This window comes from Emys orbicularis, chromosome 3, assembly GCF_028017835.1.
Source record: "Emys orbicularis isolate rEmyOrb1 chromosome 3, rEmyOrb1.hap1, whole genome shotgun sequence".
NCBI classification, from domain to species: Eukaryota; Metazoa; Chordata; order Testudines; family Emydidae; genus Emys; species Emys orbicularis.
This window is the reverse complement of record NC_088685.1, coordinates 122,754,014-122,774,877: the sequence shown is the minus strand read 5'-3', so window position 1 is coordinate 122,774,877 and position 20,864 is coordinate 122,754,014. Positions and strand designations below refer to the sequence as shown.

The window sequence follows — 20,864 nt, the reverse complement described above, 5'->3', positions numbered from 1 at the left end:
TTTATCATTAGCTGTCCTAGCATTTTACAAAAGCAGAGATTTGTAGTCTCATTTTATAGCTGAAGACAACAAACACAGACATGTTAAATAACTTGCCCAGTGTCATGCAGTGAGTCAGTCGGGAATAGAACATAGATCTCCCAACTTTCTGTCTCATGCTGGAACCACTAGACAATGAGTGTACAGGCATTTTTTGCAGGCACAACTCAAGTGCTAATGGTCTGACATCTGGGCCTCTGTATAAATTGATATGTGTATAGTACACAGTGGCAAGTCGGACACACACACACACGTGTGTATCTTGAAAAACTAAACACCTTGTTTTTGGCTTTTTCTTTTGACACCAAAACACTTACGGGTTACACTTTTTCTTCTTCTCTTCTCCGTAAGCCAGGTTCTTGCAGGCCTTGATGCAGACTTCTAAAGTGCAGGCTTTAAAGACATATCTGATGGCAAACTCTATTTCTCCTGTGACATTAACCATGTCAAAATTGCCAGCCTCGGTGCAAGTGCTGTTAATGCTATATAAACTGCCCTAAGAAAAGACCAGGATTAAAAAAAGTGAGTCCAAATCCAATAAGATAAAATAGTTTTTCTCCCTCAATCTTAATATCTTTGCACCAAACTGACTGCTAAAGTCATAGCAAACAACTCAGAACCGACAATACGTGCATAAAGCTATTTCTTCACTATCCATACTAGGCCTTAAATAATAACTACTGTTGAAATTCTACTAGTTCTTCATTTTTCTATACAGAATTAACCATCTTTATATAGTAAGCTCCATGAGGTAAGGGCAGTGTCTTCCTCTGTCCTCCATATATGACTGAGCATAACTATCCTATAGGCACTCACTGTATGAGACCATATCTCTATCTGGAAGTTGACTCCCCCAAAAATTAGTATGTGACCAAAAAGAGGATTTTTTAAAAAGCATGTGATAGGAACAATATGGATACTGGACTGACCAGCACTCACTGATGTCAATGGCCAAAGTCCCAAACATCTAAAAATGTACAGCTAGACCAGGGGTTCTCAAACTGGGAGTCGTGAGGTTATTATGTGGGGGGTCGCGAGCTGTCAGCCTCCACCCCAAACCCCGCTTTGCCTCCAGCATTTATAATGGTGTTAAATATATTTAAAAGTGTTTTTAATTTATGAGGGGGGGGTCGCACTCAGAGGCTTGCTATGTGAAAGGGGTCACCAGTACAAAAGTTTGAGAATCACTGAACTAGACCGTGTTTGTTGTATGCAGCCCAGAGTAACAGGCAGTGCTGAAGTACACAGCCCTAGAAAGAGCCCGAGGAAGTGTTGTAGGAAACAAAGAGGGTCACTTATTAAACATTCCCTAGGGCTCCCCAGTGGCATATTTAAAGGGAATAGCATACTTTTCCTGCATAGCCAGCCAGCACTGGGTACCAGTGCATAGGGGAGGTGGACCCATGGCTCCGCTCCTCCTTGCCCACTCTTTACCCTCCTTGGGGGGGAGGTTTTGGGGTGCAGCCTCTGTGCTCCCCCAAGCGCCCAGACAGCACTTGTGGCCAGCTCTTACACAGGCCCTGAAGGTGGGGTGAAGAAGGAGGCTTTACTCCCTTTTGTGCCCCAGTGCAGCCCCATAACTGCAGGGGGTAATCTAGCTCTCAACGTATTGAACTATGTATTTATTCAAGACAGTTTTGGTCTCTCCTCTCCATTCTTTTTTAATGATAGGCTTTAATGTGAGTGCTTCAGGGTTTCCTTTTAAGTACCGTTACCAGCAAGTGTGTCCTTAAGATCTTGTTATTACAGCAATCTCTTCCGACACTAACACCTTCATGTCATCAGTATTTGACATCCCTCCTTTTGAAAAAAATAGTCCCGTCCCATTCTACACCCCCACCCCAGCTTGGTTAACCAAGGAGTTCTTACTTTGCATGCCTGAGCAGCTAACAACACAGGCTAATGTTTAGAATAGATTGTATCTTTCTGCTCTGCAATTGTTATTTTTAATTTGTGCAGCTTGCCAAGCAACCATTTCAAAATTCACAACAATGTCTTTGACTGAAGTCAAAGAAGTCACCTGCTCTACCTTATAAGTTCCAAGTAACACACATTGCTTTTTTGGCCTGAGGGCGGAAAGAGAAGTCCTGACAGGAGCTAGGGTTCCATTTTGAACTGATGTACAGCTCATGTAATCCAGCTGACCTCACAGGATGTAGGCCAGAGCAGCAGTTAATCTCTGTTGCAGTTTTGTTAAATTCTACTCACCCCCTCACCACAAGGAAGTAAATTATTTGACAGCTAAGTAAAAAACTCGTTCATTTTTCACTATCACTCATCATAGGAAAGGGAGGCAAATAGATTTTGTGCCTCAGCTGATAGATTTTAATGACAGTTTTGCAAAGCTGCCCTACTGTTTAGTTCATTGAACCTCTTATTTATTCAGAGGAGCTGTATGCTTATTCCAAGCAGTGCTCTTCAGGTTGGATAGCATTAGGTGTTCCTTGTTTTCAGCAGGCTGTACAGTGGCTTTAGCAGGGGTCAGATCCTCAGACAAAAGCAGGCATTGGAAACATTTAACAAGGAAATACCCCTTCCATTTGGTCCTCCCTCATAATAAATTAACAATGACCTCCTGTACTCAAGCCCAGCTGGCAGGAGTTGGAGCGACACCATCTTTAGGTTAAAGGATAGATTTTGATGAATCGATGATCAGCATCACAGAGCTCCCCCATAAAGAAGGTGCTTGATAAAGCTGGGCCTCCCCTTTGACAAGACAGTAGGCGATATTCCACTGTTTAGACTGGGCTGTCCATAGTACAGCCAGTGGAGTCCCAGAATGCATCCTGCAACTGCCCTCCAATCCACTGCAAGCTAGGTTGTAATGGGCTTGACCCGGATGCAAGGTGGGAAAGATGCTAGGATGCACAACCCCCCTCCAAGCTTCTCCAGAGCAGTGGGGCAAGTACATCTCCATACTACCCCCCAACACAGAGCTGTGCCTTACAGGCACAAACTAGCCCTATATCTCAGATACAGAGGTCTGACTCATGAACACAAGGGTTTCTAACATGAGAGACCCCAAGTCCATTCTTCCATTCTGAAGGCTTTGTCCCTGGTCTATGGTTGTTTTATCATTGCTGGGGTATTTATCCAACAGGTAAAATATCTATTCATGTATGAAGGAATATACACCTCTACCTCGATAGAACGCTGTCCTTGGGAGCCAAAAAATCTTACCGTGTTATAGGTGAAACCGCGTTATATCGAACTTGCTTTGATCCGCCGGAGTGCGCAGCGCCGCCCCCCTGGAGCACTGCTTTACCGCGTTATACCAGAATTCGTGTTATATTGGGTCGCGTTATATCGAGGTAGAGGTGTATAACCCTAATAATTGCTTATAATTATGTTCATTTATATTTTGTCAGAAATACAAGTTAGGTAAATCCCTTATATCAATGGGGTTTGTATTTGTTTTTTCCGGCACCTTGTCCCATCCCTCAAAGAAAATAATCATGTTTGAAAAGGAAAAGGAGGAATACAGGCAGATCTCTACAGAGAGCAGTAGTGACTGTCATTCAAAAGTCAACTTTGCCAACTGCATCACAGTTACGACCTATGCTAAGAGGAATTGTATGGCAACTCAGATACAACTGTGTGGTGAACTGTTGGCAAACACCGAGGACCTGATTGTCCACTGCCATGCATTTTGTGTAGTTATTCACACCTCTGCAAAGCGTGTGTAAAATTATCTCATTGTTCTGTCACTAAAAAGCAGGAGGCTGGTTCAATTATGTTTGGCCCCTAAGAGCCATTTTAGTTTCCTTCCTTCTTAACTCCAGCTCTGAAATGCCTAGACACTGCAGCTATGATTCCCACTGTGTCCTGACAATTCCTGTCAAGTCATTTATAACATACTGAAAGCATTACCCTCAGTGACATACAGTTAACATAACAGCTAATCAAATAGACTTTAAAACCCTTGTTGCATTCACTTCTGATTGCTTTTCTTCTCTCCCTTCTGCCTAAGATCAAGTGCAGTATCTGATATGTCATCAGTCAGGGGACTATATTTTGTAGAAAATGTCAATGATTTAGAAAGGCTTTTCCATCCCTAATGACTATGATCGCCTTTGCACTTTAATGTTTTTGTCCTTTTCTATAAACTGTCCTCAGTGAAGAGAATGAGGCAGCTGAGTTTGCACACCTCAGAGGACATTAAGTAAACTTCAGTTAACCTGAGGTTTCAGCTAACTGCCATTCATTCAGCTGTATTTATGCTGCAGTAAACTTATACCACTGCTATAAGGACCATGCCAAGGACAGACAGTCTTTCCTTGATCTGAAATAAAGTAGAATTCTCTTCTTATTTCTGAGCATAATCCATAACACACGATATACTGAACAAGCTTTTAACTCCTACACTTCAGTCCATTTTACACCACTGTTCTATTCTGCTTCATCTCGCGTTGACACTTACATGTTTTTTGCCACCGCAGAATACAGCGTCACTCATGGGACTGGTTGGAATGTCTTCTGCCTGCTTGCAATACCTTTTGGTAAAGACTTCATTGTCGTCCCGTGTCCCATTGATGAGTTGCTGAAGGCTTGGTATATTTTTTATCTGTAAGAGATGTAGCACTGAACTTCCATTCATTTGTTTGTTAAGTCAAGTGCCAGGTGGTTCCCACTCTCCTCCCCCCTGTGTTCTGCCACATAAATATGTGGTCCATACCTACAATTTACATATGGGTGTGGCTGCTTTGGGAGACTGTTTGACCAAGGAACAGGTCTATAACTAAATTGTAATTTGTACACACATGTGTATTGTTCCAGTGGTTGATCCACTGCTGCTCCACCCTGTCCATAGTATACCCATAATCTTGTGTGGTGGACATGCCATTATCCACCATATGATGATTGCTAACATGGTAGCTACAATTAAAGGTAATTACTGTAGCAGTGTATTAATAAAAGGCCTCATTAGGACAACTTCACCCCGACCCCCAAAATCCTGGCAGTTTGCCAAAAGAACTCTTCTTCCAGGAAATTACAAATTGTATGTTGCAGCATACATGGCATATGCCTGTCTCCATCTATGTGAAGAAAGATCAGAATGAACGTAATTTGAAGGAGTCAGTACAAGGATGGACTGACAAGTCTTACTTTAGCTGTGACTCCAGAGAAAGGCTGAACATTCAATGTTTGTTTAACCGTAACTTTGCTATAGTCCAGAATGAGGGAGTTCCAAGCAGCACATCTTTAAATTCCACTCCCCCATGAAAATTCTGACTGTGTGGGCAAAATGAAGAGATGAGGTAGGATTCCTCAGGATCTCCCATCCATCAGCCTCTGTTCTTCCAAGAAAATACAGTCTGTGAAACACATTTCTTCAAGGGCATGGGGGGGAAATAGCAGTAGGAAAGAAGGAAAAGATCACTTTGGAATAAATATTTGTTTGAAGAAACACTCTGGTGGAGTTTACTAACAAAGGACTAGTGAGAATATTCCTGCCTGAATGAACCAACAACATTAGTGAGAATTATTTCCACACAGGGAGGGGATAACATGCCCTTAATAATCACAGGGATTTCCTGTACTACTAGTAGAAAGAACTACAAAAATGGCCATTGATGAAGATGAAATGGTGAGATTAATTTGAAAACAGACCTCATTCTGAACAACAGGTTACACACCATCCAAGCCATTATACGTCTCTACTGTGCTAAATACAAAAGAAGAAAGGTGGTAACCTGGTTTACAAAGATAAAAAAAAACTAGGAAACCACAGAGGGAATAGCAGATGAGGCATTTGATAAAGATAACAAACAGGCTACACAGTGAAGTGTAAGAACTGATGGACACTGCCACTAGCCCTATCAAAAGGAAGACAAAGATCAGAACTAGAGATAATGCTAGGAAAAAGTAAGAGGGGGGCACAACAGCTCACAGAGATTAAAAGTAAACTTAGGGATCACAGCATGAATGCTAAGAGCCATAAAATAGGGGTGGGGAAAAAGGTGTGAGTAAAAACTTCAACCAGAATTAGAAAATCTAGATTGCAATATCCAAAATAGAAGATCAACCAAAACTTCACCCAAATCAGCCAAAACTTCAGCAGAAGCTTGGGTTTTTCAGTTAGAGGGGCATTAGAAATTCCTGATCTCCAGGAGCAGAGCTCTGACAACTCAATCAAGAAAAATGTTACCTTTCTATATCCTTAATATAAAGTGCTGACATACTTTAGCACCCTAAAACCTTTAGCATTTATAGCCAATTACAAAATCCAGACATATTGTTTGGCAAACATATCACAGGGAGATTTCAAACTATAGAGATCTCATTCATCCATAAAACACAATAGGATGTGTGTTTAATGTGCAATGAAAGCACGGTTAGGGTGTGTAGAGGATGTCAGTATACTAACTCCTTCCTTATTGCTTCTCAGTGCAGTGAAACACAGCAATGATTTTCCAGTGAAACCAGATTGATGAGGAAACACTGGGGATATGGTTGGTCACACACAACTGGCATAGAACTAAAAGGAAGCACTGAGGTGATTAACCTATCTATATTCTCCATAATATTTATAATATAGTTTCAATGCATCCTATAAAAATAAACACCACAGATAATTTGCTTCATTTTCTAAACTACATAGGATTTGCTGTACTAGGTCAGATGACTTGTACATTAAGTCTGGCATTCTGACTCTGACACCAGCCAATTCCCGATGTTTTAGTGGAACATGAAAAGCCACCACGATGTAAAACGTTGTACATGGGGGGAAATGTCCCTTTCTGCCCCCTGCTCTGAGAAGTACATGCCCTAAAGCAGGAGCAGTTTTGTAAACACCTCACGTAACAACACAGCATGTGAAGTCTACGCTATTCAAATAGCTGCGGCAACTCAGTGTGGCCCAGCTACCTAGAAAGTTTCAGCTTATAAAGCTCAGCCATTTGGGAGCTAGATGTGTACAAAACAAACCCTTAACCATCTTTTTACAGAAGATAAACTAAATTGTTTCACTCTCTCACAACTTAAAAACAGGAGAATGGATTTTGCTCGAACATTTCAAAAATACTGAGGGGTAGTGATTGGCCCTTGTGGAGGTGCATGGGAAGGAGCAAAGGGAGGAGCTGCAGGAAACCTTCCCCAAACAGTTCACAAAATGGCCAACACCTTCTCTCCTCAGCAAATTGCCCAAAAAGTCCCAGGAACGGTGTGGAAGGGCCATAGCTCAGTCTCCTCTTTATCAGTAGGGGCTGAAGGAGGGCTAGCAGATGGACTGGGAGAGCAATCAGAGCAGCCTATTGGCTGGTGCAGAGTGTGCACCAAGCAGCCCCAGGAGAGCTTGTGACCATGTGCACTCCTGGTGTTCACTGTTGGAGCAAGGTGGCTCCATGCAAACCAGCCCTTAGCTTTGAGCTGAGACTAAGGCTGGAGAATTTCAGCCAAAAAGAAGAATTATTGAAAGAGTTACAAAAGAAGGAGATCCAGTGGCCATCTGAAAGTAACCTTAACTAGCTTCCACTGCTCTAATAAAGCCAGTACTGTATCACGACAATCATCAGTCTTCTAATCATATTCCAATCACAAAACAGCCCTTAAAACGATAATGACTAAGTATAATGAATTGCATACCCTGTTTGCAATATCGATGGCAGTGTCAGACTGACTCCTCCTTTCCTTCCTCTGTTCCATGTCCTGCCCATAATCTGTAGTTAGGAGACTTTTGTCAGCCCTCATATCATTCTGGGACTTTGAGATTTCTAAAATGAATACAAGGAGAGAAGGACACATTTATAATAAACATTGTCAGCAAGTCTGGAGATTTATGAAGCTAATCCTATGCCTTTCAGATCTTTTAGATTACAGATCTACTATTGATCTCCTGAGAAAAAGAAACAGATGGGAAAGCAAGTACCTGTCCCATTTTGTGTAACTGCATTCTGCCTACCTAAATTCACAAATGCAATACCATTATGATCATTTATGGGAGTGCTACAGTGGAAATTAGGAAAATGGGGAGTCAATTAAAATGGATACAAAATATGGAAGAAAGTGGAAACATTTTATATTCAGGCCACATGCATGATTTTAAGGATGAGTACCCCCACTGACTTCAATAGGATTGCTCACTTGCTTAAACTTATGCATGTGCTTAAATTCCTGGCTAAATTAGGGCCTCGGTGCATTAAAGGTCCTTTTTCCAAGCAATTCAGATTGCAGTATAGGTAATGCAACAAAATATGGTAATGCATCAATCCGTATGGGCTGTACACAATTAGCCAAATAAACCTGCCAGTGCACTTAGAGCTTTAGTGCAACACTTCTTTGCTTCTTTCACCTTGGGTGCAGTCACGAGGGCTTCTCTTTATTTCAGGGGAAGGAAGGAGAGGACATATTCATGATTCTTAAGATTAAAGACGGGCAGTCCCAGCAACAGACACACTGTGTGTTGTAAACACTATCTTACATAGCTCCTTATGAAGAGTTAATATTGCAGTACAAGTGGTGCAAAAAGAACAACAGCCATCGCATGTTTAATATATACTGGGGAAATAAATCTTTCTCCTGTAGTGTATAACACTGGCTGCTGCAATGGGAAACTCACAAAGCCTGTTAAGATACTCGAGAACAATGGGACTCTGGGGTGTCTGACGTCTAAAGCCATTGTGACATAGGTTTTGCTTTTAAGAGCAATTGATCCTCCTACATTTATTGAGCTTTGTGTATGCAGTGAACGTGCCAGGTGACACATTCATAAAGAGGCTCAGTCCAGTCGTCTCCTACAGTAAATGCGACTGGATTTTTTTTTAATGTATAGCGAATTCAGCACTCATAAAAGGGGCTGGAGTGACAGACCTAATGGGCCGAATAGGTTTATAAAAGATTCAGCACCAGCACAGGCTTGCCCCACACTGCTCTAACAATGGGATTGTTGGAGGGATTTCTAAAGTCAACTTAGTTCAATTTTCACATCCATTCTTTCTTTGGTGTCTCTGCTGAGACAATCAGTAAGGGTGCCAATTATTGCCAGTTGCGGATTGTGCTGTGAACTAGACCAAGACCAGCAACTCATTTCACATACGCCATCCAACAACTAAAAGGTTATAACAACTTTCTCTCTTTGCCAAAGAGAATCAACTGGAACTAGCACCCTAAAAGGGAAAGGCTTTATAGAAACTAAGGCTTTGTATCCTACACTCAAATCCTTTGGTTCCAGATGTGCTGTCAGATATGCACACACGAGTCCCATTGGCTTAAATGGCAGTGTCTGAGGGCATAGCCAGGCTCTTCATTTTTACTTCTTGCAAAATACAGGAGCTGTGTATGCTCAGTACTGCTGCAAATGAGCCCACTTTTATTTAGATGCCAAAATATGGATCTAGGAATCTAACTTTAGGCTCTCATGACTCAAAATTTTGGCCCACATGTTTATCATTGGGCTTGAAGGAAACTCCTAAGGGGCATAGTGTCAAGAAGAGGTGGCTTCCTGGTCCAACAGGGGGCAGTGGTGAGTTAGAGCTCTTAGCTACAGTGACTCCCAGCTAGCCAACCCTTCCTTCTAGGAAACACCCCTTTCTTCCCTGGCTGGCCTCCCTTCCTCCACGCTCTGCCCTGATCAGCAAGGAAAAGCCACGCTCCTCACATAGTATTTGGGTACATGCTGTCTTAAGGTGAGTGACCATGTCTTTCTTTGGTAGCTGACTTCACAGACAATAACAGCCTACCATACTTTCTTACAGCTAAAGAGATTCTTGCCCTAGTTCAAATGGTAGCAGCTTGTGCTTTTGGTGTTGTATATTCCAGGTTCAATCCACACTAACAATCATAGTGTCTATATATATACAGGCTGTTATGCTTCTCAGTGTTCTTGGGTCACATGGGCAAACTGGATTACATTTGGTGAGAACAAGGAGAGGGGACTGGCTAGGGAGGAGGGAGGAGTCTCATTAGAAGGGATTCAGAGTGGTAGCCTTGTTAGTCTGTATCAGCAAAAACAGTGAGGACTCCTCATTAGAAAGGAGTGATTAAGAGGAAAGACAACAGAGAGGAGGCAAGAGACTAGTGCCAAGTTACTCAGGTCTAGTCTCATTTGATAATCTTTGGGATAAGGATATTACTCTAGCCATGAGGGACAAAATTTACAACTGCCCCCAGTCTCTGCAGCAGGCAGCAGATTAGTAAAAATATATGCTAATTGTGGGGTCTCTGGTCTTCAGAAGGGTCAGAGCATGTTCTCTTCTGGCTACTGCTCCCTTTTGTTATGCACATAGGGCCAAATTCTGCCCTCCAGTAGGTGCAGGTTGTTCCATATATGTATCCAAAGCCTAAACTTGCCCTCTAAAGTTACTGAAGAACAGAATAGCAATAAGTGAAAGAGGAAAATGAGGAGGACAAAGAATATCAGGATTAAAGATGAACTGATGGGAGAGGATGACTTTTAAAAACACATACACTGACAGGAAGCTAGAATGAGGGAGAAGGAGAAGGGAGAGGTTTTTAAAAAAAAACTGATAGGAAAGAGAAGGACAATACTAAATCCTTCCTTCTGAGAGTGATCAAAGAAGGGCAATCTGTGACAAGTTCACTGGGGGAGGGGAAGATGGATAATACCGCGGTTACCACAATAGAAAGTTGGCATATTCCACGCCACAATAGTTGAGTTTGCTGCAGTATTTTCAGGTTTTATCGGCACATATCTGAACTGTTACATTTAAAAAACAAAACACCTTCATAAATAGTCTTTTTGCTACTTAGCAAGAAAAGAGAGAGTGCTCAGCTGGGATCATCAGTTGCTCAGCTTGTTAAAACATTAGAGGGAATTCTGATGGAAAATTAGACATGCCTTGTAACTATTTGTTGGTCCTAGCAGCAGTCACTAACAGACCCTTCACTTGTAACCACTTGTGGCTCAAATTTAAATGGCAAAGCACTGAAGGACACTTACTTTTCATATTTGTGGCAAGAGACAGAAACAAGTTTTCCACAGACTTATTAAAACTTTTAGATTGGCTGATTTCCTGCAATTGAAAGAAAAAAAAATTAAGAGATAAAATAAAGAACTGTGTTTTCAAAGCTTCTCATGTCACATGCGTTTAGAAATTGCAAAAAATAGCATGTGTGTAAGATTGCACAGAGCTATCATTTCTGTAGCATTTATAAGCACGTATTTTTGCACTACATGTAAATATTAGCACAAAAGTATTTGGCTGGGGAAGGGGGTGGCTCTTTCAACTGAATTTCCATATTGCTTTCATAAATCTAAGCAAATGACATAGCTGATTAATTTTTTATAATATTGTTTGCATTTAAATTAAGGTAAGAAAGAGTCTTATTAATCTTAGAGCTGCTGTAATGCTTCTGGCAGTGCGGATTCAGAGGATCCTCACAAGAATTGGAAGTAGAGCTAGTCAAAATTTTTCATCAAAATCAATGAGATTTAAGCATGTGTATAAAATTAAACATGTGCTTAAGTGCTTTCCTGAGCAGGGAAGGGCTGCTGAATTAGGGCACCAGGGCCTAATCCAGAGCCCTATGAAGTCAAAGGTAGTCTTCCAATTGATTTCAATTGATTTCGGATCCGGTCCTAATAATCCACATGCTAGAAACTGTGATGAAATTGCAAACATCAAAATCATTCTGCTCTTCGCTCATTTATACAAACAACACATGCAAAGTTTTCATTACAAATGGCTACATAATGTGCACTAAAAAGTTGGTGATTAATCTAATATGTCCCTAAGAGACCAACACCTCAGAAAAAGGAATGAAACAAAGGAAATAAAAGCATCATTTATATTGCAACAAATTCCTAAACAATATTACGAGTTGTTGCTATTTGCTACACTTCTGCGGCCGGCCATTTCCACTGAAAGAGCTCTTAGATATCTGCACATATAAACATTACCATTGCGGTGTTTCTCCCGGTGGTTTCAGTGAAAGGTGGGGGAGTAGGAGGAACCACAGAAATTTTACTAGGAAGTTAGGAGAAAAGAAACAATTAACATATTTTTCACAAGACTCTAATATTTACAGCTTTCCCAACCTCTTTCTTTGTTTCTTCTCTTTCCTCAAAGGAGCCACCTCTCTCCTGCAACCTAAAGATCTTGGGTGAGTCTGTGCTACGCTTCTTACAGGCTCAGCAAAGAACTTGAAGCCACAGGAGTGGGGGCTAAAGTGGCTTTGCACCCTCCAGATCCTCAGCTGCTCCAGCCAGTATAATTTAGACAGACCTGAGGGCCTATTTAAGTCACTGCAGCCTCCTTGGGCTGCTCTATGGTCACCAGTGCATACTGTATCCCCGCCTCCCCCCGACACCCCCCCACTGACTCCAGCATGCATGCATCTTCCTGCCATCTATGCCACAGGTTGTGAGAGGATCCTCAGAAATCAGCCTTATGGCCATCTTCCATGGTTCCTGTGCTGGAGGGATCCACCCCTGGCTGGAATTGGGGCTTTTAGAGCACTTGTATTCCACCCCAGCACCTTCATGCAGCATAAAGGGGCCAGACCAGGAGCAGTGATCTGCCCCTTGATCCTGTACTCCTAACACAATCAAAACCCCCAATGCAGACAATGCACTTCCCCTGTGCTTCTACTCTGTTCTATCTAGGTACTTATATGGTCATCCTCACCATTGTATCTGACCATTCACAGGTTCTCTGGTGATGCACCTGTGACCCACCAGAAAGCCTCAGTTTGGCCTATGATTTGTATCTATTCTTATTTACTCACTTTTAAAGGAACAAGATTCCTTTAACAGAATATACACTGCATACACTTAGGTGCACCTTGACAAACAGGGACCTTTCTGTCTTATATTTACTTAAAAAATAACAATAGGCAAAATCTCCAGTCAGTTTACTGCATGTTTGTACCACTACTATTTTTCCTGCAATGATTTTCAACCCATATCTTTTAAACAGAGCCTGTAAATGTGAAAAGCACTAGAGAAAAAGATCACAGCAAAATACTGTATGCTTCCCTGAATTTCCAATAAATTAAAGCAAGGAAACTGTCCAGCTAAAAGTAGGATTCTTTCTACTGTACTCCAACCTCTTTCTATAGAATGCACAAAGCCAAAAAGAGGACAATCTTTCTATAGTACTACTAATTGCATTCCAAACTTTTTTAAATCTTGAGATTTGCCATCTTGGTAATCAGAAAACTTAAGCAGCAAGCTGTTTTGTATTATAAAATAGGTTCATTGTATAGTAGTCTCAGTGCCCTAGGACAATTTGTCCTTCTACAAGTCTTACCTCAGTTTCTGATAAGATTTCAAGAGCTTTGCACCAGCTGTTTCGTGTCTACCTATGAAGCAAGAAAATAATGTAAAGGTCATTTTGTAGCAATAACAGTCATTAGCACTTAGATAACACTTTTCAGAATCAAAGTGCTTTCAGGCACGGGACTAAATATATAAAAGCCTGTGAGGATGTAAATCACTATAGGTGAAATTAAACCCTGTGCAACAGGCCCCCACAAGCCCTCAGCATCATTTAAATCCCACCTAAGCCAAAAACTGTTTTATTAGCTTACCTCACCCTCTCTTCAGAGATAGTTTGGCAAGACTAAAGATGTTAATCATAGAAGTGTAGGACTGCAAGGGACCTCAAGAGGTCATCTAATCCAGTCTCCTGCACTCAAGGAAGGACTGTGTAATAACTAGACCATTCCTGACAGGTGATTGTCTAACCTATTCTTAAAAACTTCCAATGGCCTAGATTCCACAACCTCTGTAGGCAATTTGTTCCAGTGCTTAATTACCCAGACAGGAAGTTTTTCCTAATGTCAAACCTAAACCTTCCTTGGTGCAATTTAAGCCCATTGCTTCTTGTTCTATCCTCAGAGGTTAACAAGAACAATTTTTCTCCTTCCTCCTTGTAACAACCTTTTATGTACTTGAAAACTGTTATCATGTCCCCTCTCAGTCTTCTCTTCTCCAGACTAAACAAACCCAATTTTTTCAATCTTTCCGCACAGGTCATGTTTTCTAGACCTTTAATCGTTTTTGTTGCTCTCCTCTGGACTTTCTCCAATTTGTCCAGCTCTTTCCTGAAATGTGGTGCCCAGAACTGGACACAATATTCCAGTTGAGGCCTTATCAGCACAGAGTAGCGTGGAATAACTAATTCTCATGTCTTGCTTACAACGCTCCTGCTAATACATCCCAGAATGATTGCTTTTTTTGCAACAGTGACACTGTTGACTCATATTTAGCTTGCAATCCACTACAACTCCCAGATCCCTTTCCATGGTACTCCTTCCTAGGCAGTTATTTCCCATTTTGTACATGTGCAATTGATTGTTCCTTCCTAAATGCATTTGTCCTTATTGAATTTCAGCCTATTTACTTCAGGGTATTTCTCCAGTTTGTCCAGATCATTTTGAATGTTTATCCTATCCTGCAAAGCATTTGCAACCCATCCCAGCTTGGTATCATCCGCAAATTTTATAAGTGTATGCTCTATACCCATTATCTAAATCATTTATGAAGATATTGAACAGAACCAGACCCCAGACTGATCCCTGCAGGACCCCACTCAAGATGCATTTCCAGCTTGACTGTGAGAAACCGCTCATAAATACAGAAAAGTAATCTTATCTGATTCCCAGATACTGGGCCTATCTATCTAAGGGTATGTCTACACCCAGCCGCTAGTTCGGCGGCTGGGAATCGAAGTTCTGGGTTCGACTTATCGCGTCTTGTCTGGACGCGATAAGTCGAACCAGGAAGTGATCGCCGTCGACTGCGGTACTCCAGCTAGACGAGAGGAGTACCGCGGCGTCGACAGGGGAGCCTGCCTGCCGCGTGTGGACCGAGGTAAGTTCGAACTAAGGTACTTCGAACTTCAGCTACGTTATTCACGTAGCTGAAGTTGCGTACCTTAGTTTGAATTGGGAGGTAAGTGTAGACCAAGCCTTAGATACTTATATGATCCCCATCACCATAGTATCTGAGTACTTCACAACATTTTAATGTATTTATCCTCACACTCTTGCATGGCAGGAAAGTACTATTATCCCCATTTTACAGATGGGAAACTGAGGGCAGGTCTACACTTAAAATGCAGGATCAGCACTTAAGTGAAGATGCTCCTTCACCAATGGGAGAGAGCTCTCCCATAAGTGTAATTAATCCACCTCTCTGAGAGGCAGTAGTTATGTCACACCCCGGAGCAATGTAGTTATATTGACATAGGTCTGCAGTGTAGAACTGGCCTGAGGCATAGATCTAAGTGACTTGCCAAAGGTCACACAGGACATCTGTGGCAGAGCAGGGAATTGAACCAGGGTCTCCAAGTCTGAGGCTAACCACTACTAGACCATCCTTCCTCTCTAGGGTTCTAAGTGGACGTAAATGGGACTTAAGTAGTGCATAGGCCTTGTGCTGACCAATGCACAGAAGTAAATATGACCTATAAAACATAAGCACTGTGAAAAGTAGTGCAAATGAACATGCAGAAAAGCAATACCCATGAAAGCACTTTCAATGTGATTTTGAAAAGGTCTTTTCATTTTTCACACAATACATTTGAACAATTATGAATATGCACCAATGACTCACAAACAAAAAAGAGACTGTGTATAAAGCTTGGGTCATCCAATCAGGGAGCAGAAACAATGCCACATGACTTAGATGACCAATCACAAGGCATTAAGAACAACAACCATACGTGCTTTATCAATCACGAACAATTAGCGTAATAAAAATCACAAACAGACAAAAGTTGTAAACTAAATTCATTTAATAAGTGGAAAATAGCAAGTAACTGGCTCATTGCTAAGTCACTGTTAGCAATGTCAGTATGTCACTAGTAATATTGCTCTAAGAGCAATGTGGGTATTGTGGTCTGTTGCAGAAGACATCATTAACTATAACAATAGAGGAGGTAACACCTTTTAACAGTTGGGTTTGGTGGTAATAATAATTTTTTCTTAATGTTATAAAGTTTACCAAGTGTCCTGAATTTGATGCTCAGTTGACCGTAAGGACAATAATCAGTGAGTAATGTCCGGTATCTTGGTTTATTGCAGCTTTAAATGCTTCTTTAGCCCATTACAGTAGAACCTCAGAGTTAAGAACACCCAAGTTACAAACTGACCAGTCAACCACACACCTCATTTGGAACGGAAGTACACAATCAGGCAGCAACAGAGACAAAAAAACAAATACAGTACAGTACTCCGTCAAACATAACCTACTCAAAAAAATAAAGGGAAAGTTTAAAAAAAAAAGATTTGACAAGATAAAGAAACTGTTTCTGTACTTGTGGCACCTTAGAGACTAACAAATTTATTTGAGCATCCGATGAAGTGGGTTTTAGCCCACGAAAGCTTATGCTCAAATAAATTTGTTAGTCTCTAAGGTGCCACAAGTACTCCTCGTTCTTTTTGCTGATACAGACTAACACGGCTACCACTCTGAAACCTGTTTCTGTGCTTGTTTCATTTAAATTAAGATGGTTAAAAGCAGCGTTTTTCTCCTGCATAGTAAAGTTTCAAAGCAGTATTACGTCAACGTTCAGTTGTAAACTTTTGAAAGAACAACCGTAATGTTTTGTTCAGAATAACAAACATTTCAGTGTTACAAACAACCTCCATTCCCAAGGTGTTCGTAATTCTGAGGTTCTACTGTAATTTACTATTTAGTAAAAGCAGCTAATTGCTTTTATGAAGGTTGGTTGTTTAAGTTGCTAAAATATTAACAGGAGAAGCTGCATACCGGTATTGCATTTCATTTTTTTAAAGCCTATAACATGGAAAGAATAAAAATGTTAGCGATAGTATATGCTAGTAAATTAACCTTATACAGTGAACAGCTAATCTTGCATTACGCTATCAAGCCAAAAGAGGGCTCTGTTCCTACACTCTTGGAAGATGCATAACTAAGCACAATGCAGTGTTTCAGTTATCCACAGAGACCTGATCCTGAAAGGTGATGAACGTCATCAACCACAGTTTACTTCACTGGGAATTGAGAGCACTCAGCACCCTGTAGGACCAGGCCCAATGTCTGAGAAAAAACAGTTACTCACTTCTCGTAACTTGTTCTTTGAGATGTGTTGTTCATGTCCATTCCAATCAGGTGTGTGCGCACGCATGTGCACGTTGGCTGGAAGATTTTTCCCCTAGTAGCATCTGTCGGGTCAGCCTGGGCGCCCCCTGGAGTCGCGCCCTCAAGGCGCCTAATATAGAGCCCTGCCGACCTGCCACCCCTTCAGTTCCTCCGACAGAAGGGTAGGAGGTTGGGTATTGGAATGGACATGAACAACACATCTCGAAGAACAACAGTCATGAGAAGTGAGTAACCGTTTTTTCTTCTTCGAGTGCTTGTTCGTGTCCATTCCAATCAGGTGACTCTCAAGCCAAATTCAGAAGGTGGGGTTGGAGCTGTCCACTGATTGGAGTACTGCTCTTCCGAAGCCTGCATCGTCTCTGGTCTGCCAGGTGATTGCATAGTGTGCGGCGAAAGTGTGTATGGAAGACCATGTCGCCGCTCTGCAGATTTCCTGGGCAGGAACTTGAGCCAGGCATGCCGTCTATGAAGCCTGTGCCCTGGTAGAGTGCACTGTGATCGAAGGCGCGGGAACCCCTGCCAGGTTGTAGCACTCGCTGATACAGGCCATTATCCATGATGAAATGCGCTGGACCGAAACCAGCTGGCCTTTCATCCTGTCCGCCACTGCCACGAAGAGCTGGACCGACTTCTTGAACGGTTTCGTTCTCTCAGTGTAGAAAGCAAGCGCTCTGTGGACGTCCAGAGTGTGGAGTCTCTGCTCCCTGTTGTTAGAATGAGGTTTAGGGTAGAAAACTGGAAGGAAAATGTCCTGGTTGATGTGGAACTGCGACACAACCTTCAGGAGGAAAGCAGGGTGGGACCTGAACTGAACTTTGTCCTTAAAGAACACGGTGTAGGACAGCCTTTAAGTCAGGGCCCTGAGCTCAGACACCCTCCTGGCCAAGGATATCGCCACCAGGAACGCGACCGTGTAGGAGAGGTAGAGCAGGGAGCATGTTGCTAAAGGCTCAAAGTGGTGCCCCATGAGTCTAGAAAGGACCAATTTGAGGTCCCAGGCAAGAACCAGTTGGCAAACATGCGGGTACAGCCTATCGAGCCCCTTTAGGAAGCGGCTGACCATGAGGTTAGCAAAAACCGAGTGGCCCTGTACGCCTGGGTGGAATGCTGAGATGGCAGCCAAGTGCACTCTTATAGAAGGTAACAAGAGACCCTCCTGTTTCAGATATAGAAGGTAATCCAGAATGTGCGACACTGAGGCTAGCATCGGGGGCGAGTCAGGCTGCACCGACCAGATTGAAAATCTCTTCCACTTGGCAAGGTACGTGGCCCTCGTTGAGGGTTTTCTACTGCCAAGGATGACCTGTCTAACCTGGTCTGAACAGGAAAGCTCCGACGGATTCAACCCTGGAGTTTCTACGCTGTGAGATGGAGCAACTGCAGGTTTGGGTGTTGGAGAGGTCAGTGAGCCTGTGTGAGAAGGTCTGGGAAGAGCAGCAAGGTAATCGGGGCTCCCACAAACACGTCTAGGAGAGATGTGTACCAATGCTGATGAGGCCAGGCCGGCGCTATCAGTCTGACCCAAGCATGATCTTTGCGGATCTTGAGCAGGACCTTGTGAACGAGTGGTATCGGCGGGAAGGCATATAGGAGAGCTCCTCCCCAATGGAGGAGGAACGCATCCACTGTGGAGCCCGGGCTGTGATTCTGGAAGGAGCAGAACTGCTGGCACTTCCTGTTGCATCGCGTGGAGAAGAGGTCGATCAGGGGAAATCCCCACTCTGGAATACTGAACTTGTGATGTCCGGGCGAAGGGATCACTCGTGGCTGCGGAATGACCTGCTGAGGTGGTCCGCCAGCTCGTTCTGAATCCCAGGGATGTATGACGCCTGGAGGTTGACTGAATGTTCTACACAGAAGTCCCATAGTATGAGGGCTTCCTGGCACAGGGGAGAGGAGCGTGCACCCCCGTTTGTTGATATAGAACATTGCAGCCATATTGTCCGTCATGACTGATACACATTAGCCAGTTAGGTAAGGGCAGAATGTCTGACACGCTAAGCACACCGTTCTGAGCTCTCTGACATTGATGTGGAGGCGCAGATCTGCTTGCGACCAGAGGCCTTGGGTCTTGTGGTCCCTCAGATGAGCTCCCCAGCCCAAATCCGATGAGTCCGTCACCAATGACAGGGATGGCTGTGGGACAGCAAAGGGGACCCCTGAGTACACCTCCTGAGTGTCGATCTACCACCGGAGCAAATCAAGGACAGGGCAAGGCAGAGTCACGATCCTGTCCAAGCTGTCCTGGGCTGGTCGATAGACTGGTGCTAGCCACGTCTGTAGTGGCCGAAGCCTGAGTCTGGCGTGCCGTACCACATACGTACAGGCTGCCATGTGCCCGAGAAGCCTCAGGCAGTTTCTCGCAGTAGTGATGGGAAACTGAGTGATTCCCTGGATCATGTTGTTGAGGGCTTGAAACCTCGCCTGTGGGAGGAATGCCCTGGCTTGGGTCGAGTCCAATACTGCCCCATGAACTCTATCCTCTGGACGGGGGACAGAGTTGATTTTGCTTCGTTTAGGAGCAGACCCAGGTTGTCGAAAGTGGCTTTGATAAACGCGACCTGAGTTTCCACCTGTCCTGGAGCGGCCTTTGATCAGCCAGTCGTCGAGGTACAGAAATATCTGTACCTGATGTCTCCGCAGAAAAGCAGCGACGACTGCCATGCATTTGGTGAATACTCGGGGTGCTGCTGACAGGCCGAATGGGAGAACAGTAAATTGGTAGTGGGAACCACTGACCACAAACCTGAGGAACTTCCTGTGGTTCTGAGCAACTGTGATGTGAAAATACGCGTCCTTCAAGCCGAGGGCGGCATACAAGTCTGCTGGATCTAGTGAAGGGATGATGGAGGCCAGGGAAACCATGTGGAACCTGAGTTTCTTCATGAACTTGTTGAGCTCACGCAGATCCAGGATAGGCCTGAGGCTGGCTTTGGCTTTTGGTATTAGGAAATACTGGGAATAGAAGCCCTTGCCCTGTGTGAAGACCGCCTGTGGGAGCGATGCCAGGAGCGGCTTCTCGAATGGGATCGGCGCTCTGACCGGTGCCGGGAGCGGCGTCGGGAGCCCGAATGATACCGAGGTCCGGAGCGGTGCCACGAGGCGGAACGGTACTGGGAGTAAGATCTGGGCCGCGAGTACGACCGGTGCCGTCATAGAGAATGGCGCCGGGACTGCGAGCGGCGCCGGGACCTGCTCCGAGATTGGGAGTGGTGTCGAGTGTCCACGCTCGGAGATGGTGGACGTATTAGGGCTGGCTTGCCCCTAGACTGTACCGCCTGGGTGAGATGCGGTGCCGTAGCCTGAGCTGGTGCCGGTTCTGTAAGGGCAATGAGGTCCCTCGCCGTTGCAAACGTCTCTGGCGTCGATGGAAGTCAGGGCTCAACCACGGTGCGGGTCGGGGAGCCAGTCCGTGCCGGACTCAACGGCCCTTCCCTCGGTGCCCGAGTCAACGGTGCCATTATCGGCGCCTGTAGTCTCGGTCGCTCCGGTGCCGGACGCGAATCCGAGGTTGTCAAAGGGGGTGCCGGTGCCTGTTGTTGGGAGGCAGGTCTCTTCTGTCCTGGGAACAGGGAACGGCGCCGAGGTGCTTGTGCTGGACGCAGTGCCGGCGAGGACCGGTGCCGTGGGTCTCTATCCAAGTCTCCCCGTGGTGCAGTACTCGAAGTTGCCGCCAGAGCACTGCGCACCGAGGCACTTGGTGCCGGAACTTGGCGTGCCGAAGGAGGATCCAGGCTGAGGGCCGCCTCCATAAGGAGCTGCTTGAGTCTAAAGTCCCGCTCCTTTTTAGTTCGTG

At 43.9% G+C, this 20,864-nt stretch overlaps 1 protein-coding gene across 1 annotated transcript in view; it reads right to left on the bottom strand.

Annotated features, from left to right (window-relative positions):
• SYTL3 (synaptotagmin like 3) overlaps nucleotides 1-20,864 on the bottom strand; it is a 49,538-nt gene that overhangs the window by 13,808 nt on the left and 14,866 nt on the right. The window contains exons 4-9 of the mRNA XM_065401670.1: nucleotides 13,248-13,299; nucleotides 11,897-11,963; nucleotides 10,937-11,009; nucleotides 7,624-7,751; nucleotides 4,460-4,603; nucleotides 357-535 (exon numbers count right to left, since the gene is read on the bottom strand). Of these exons, the coding sequence (XP_065257742.1) occupies nucleotides 357-535; nucleotides 4,460-4,603; nucleotides 7,624-7,751; nucleotides 10,937-11,009; nucleotides 11,897-11,963; nucleotides 13,248-13,299 (643 nt within the window). The remainder of the gene's footprint in view (nucleotides 1-356; nucleotides 536-4,459; nucleotides 4,604-7,623; nucleotides 7,752-10,936; nucleotides 11,010-11,896; nucleotides 11,964-13,247; nucleotides 13,300-20,864) is intronic.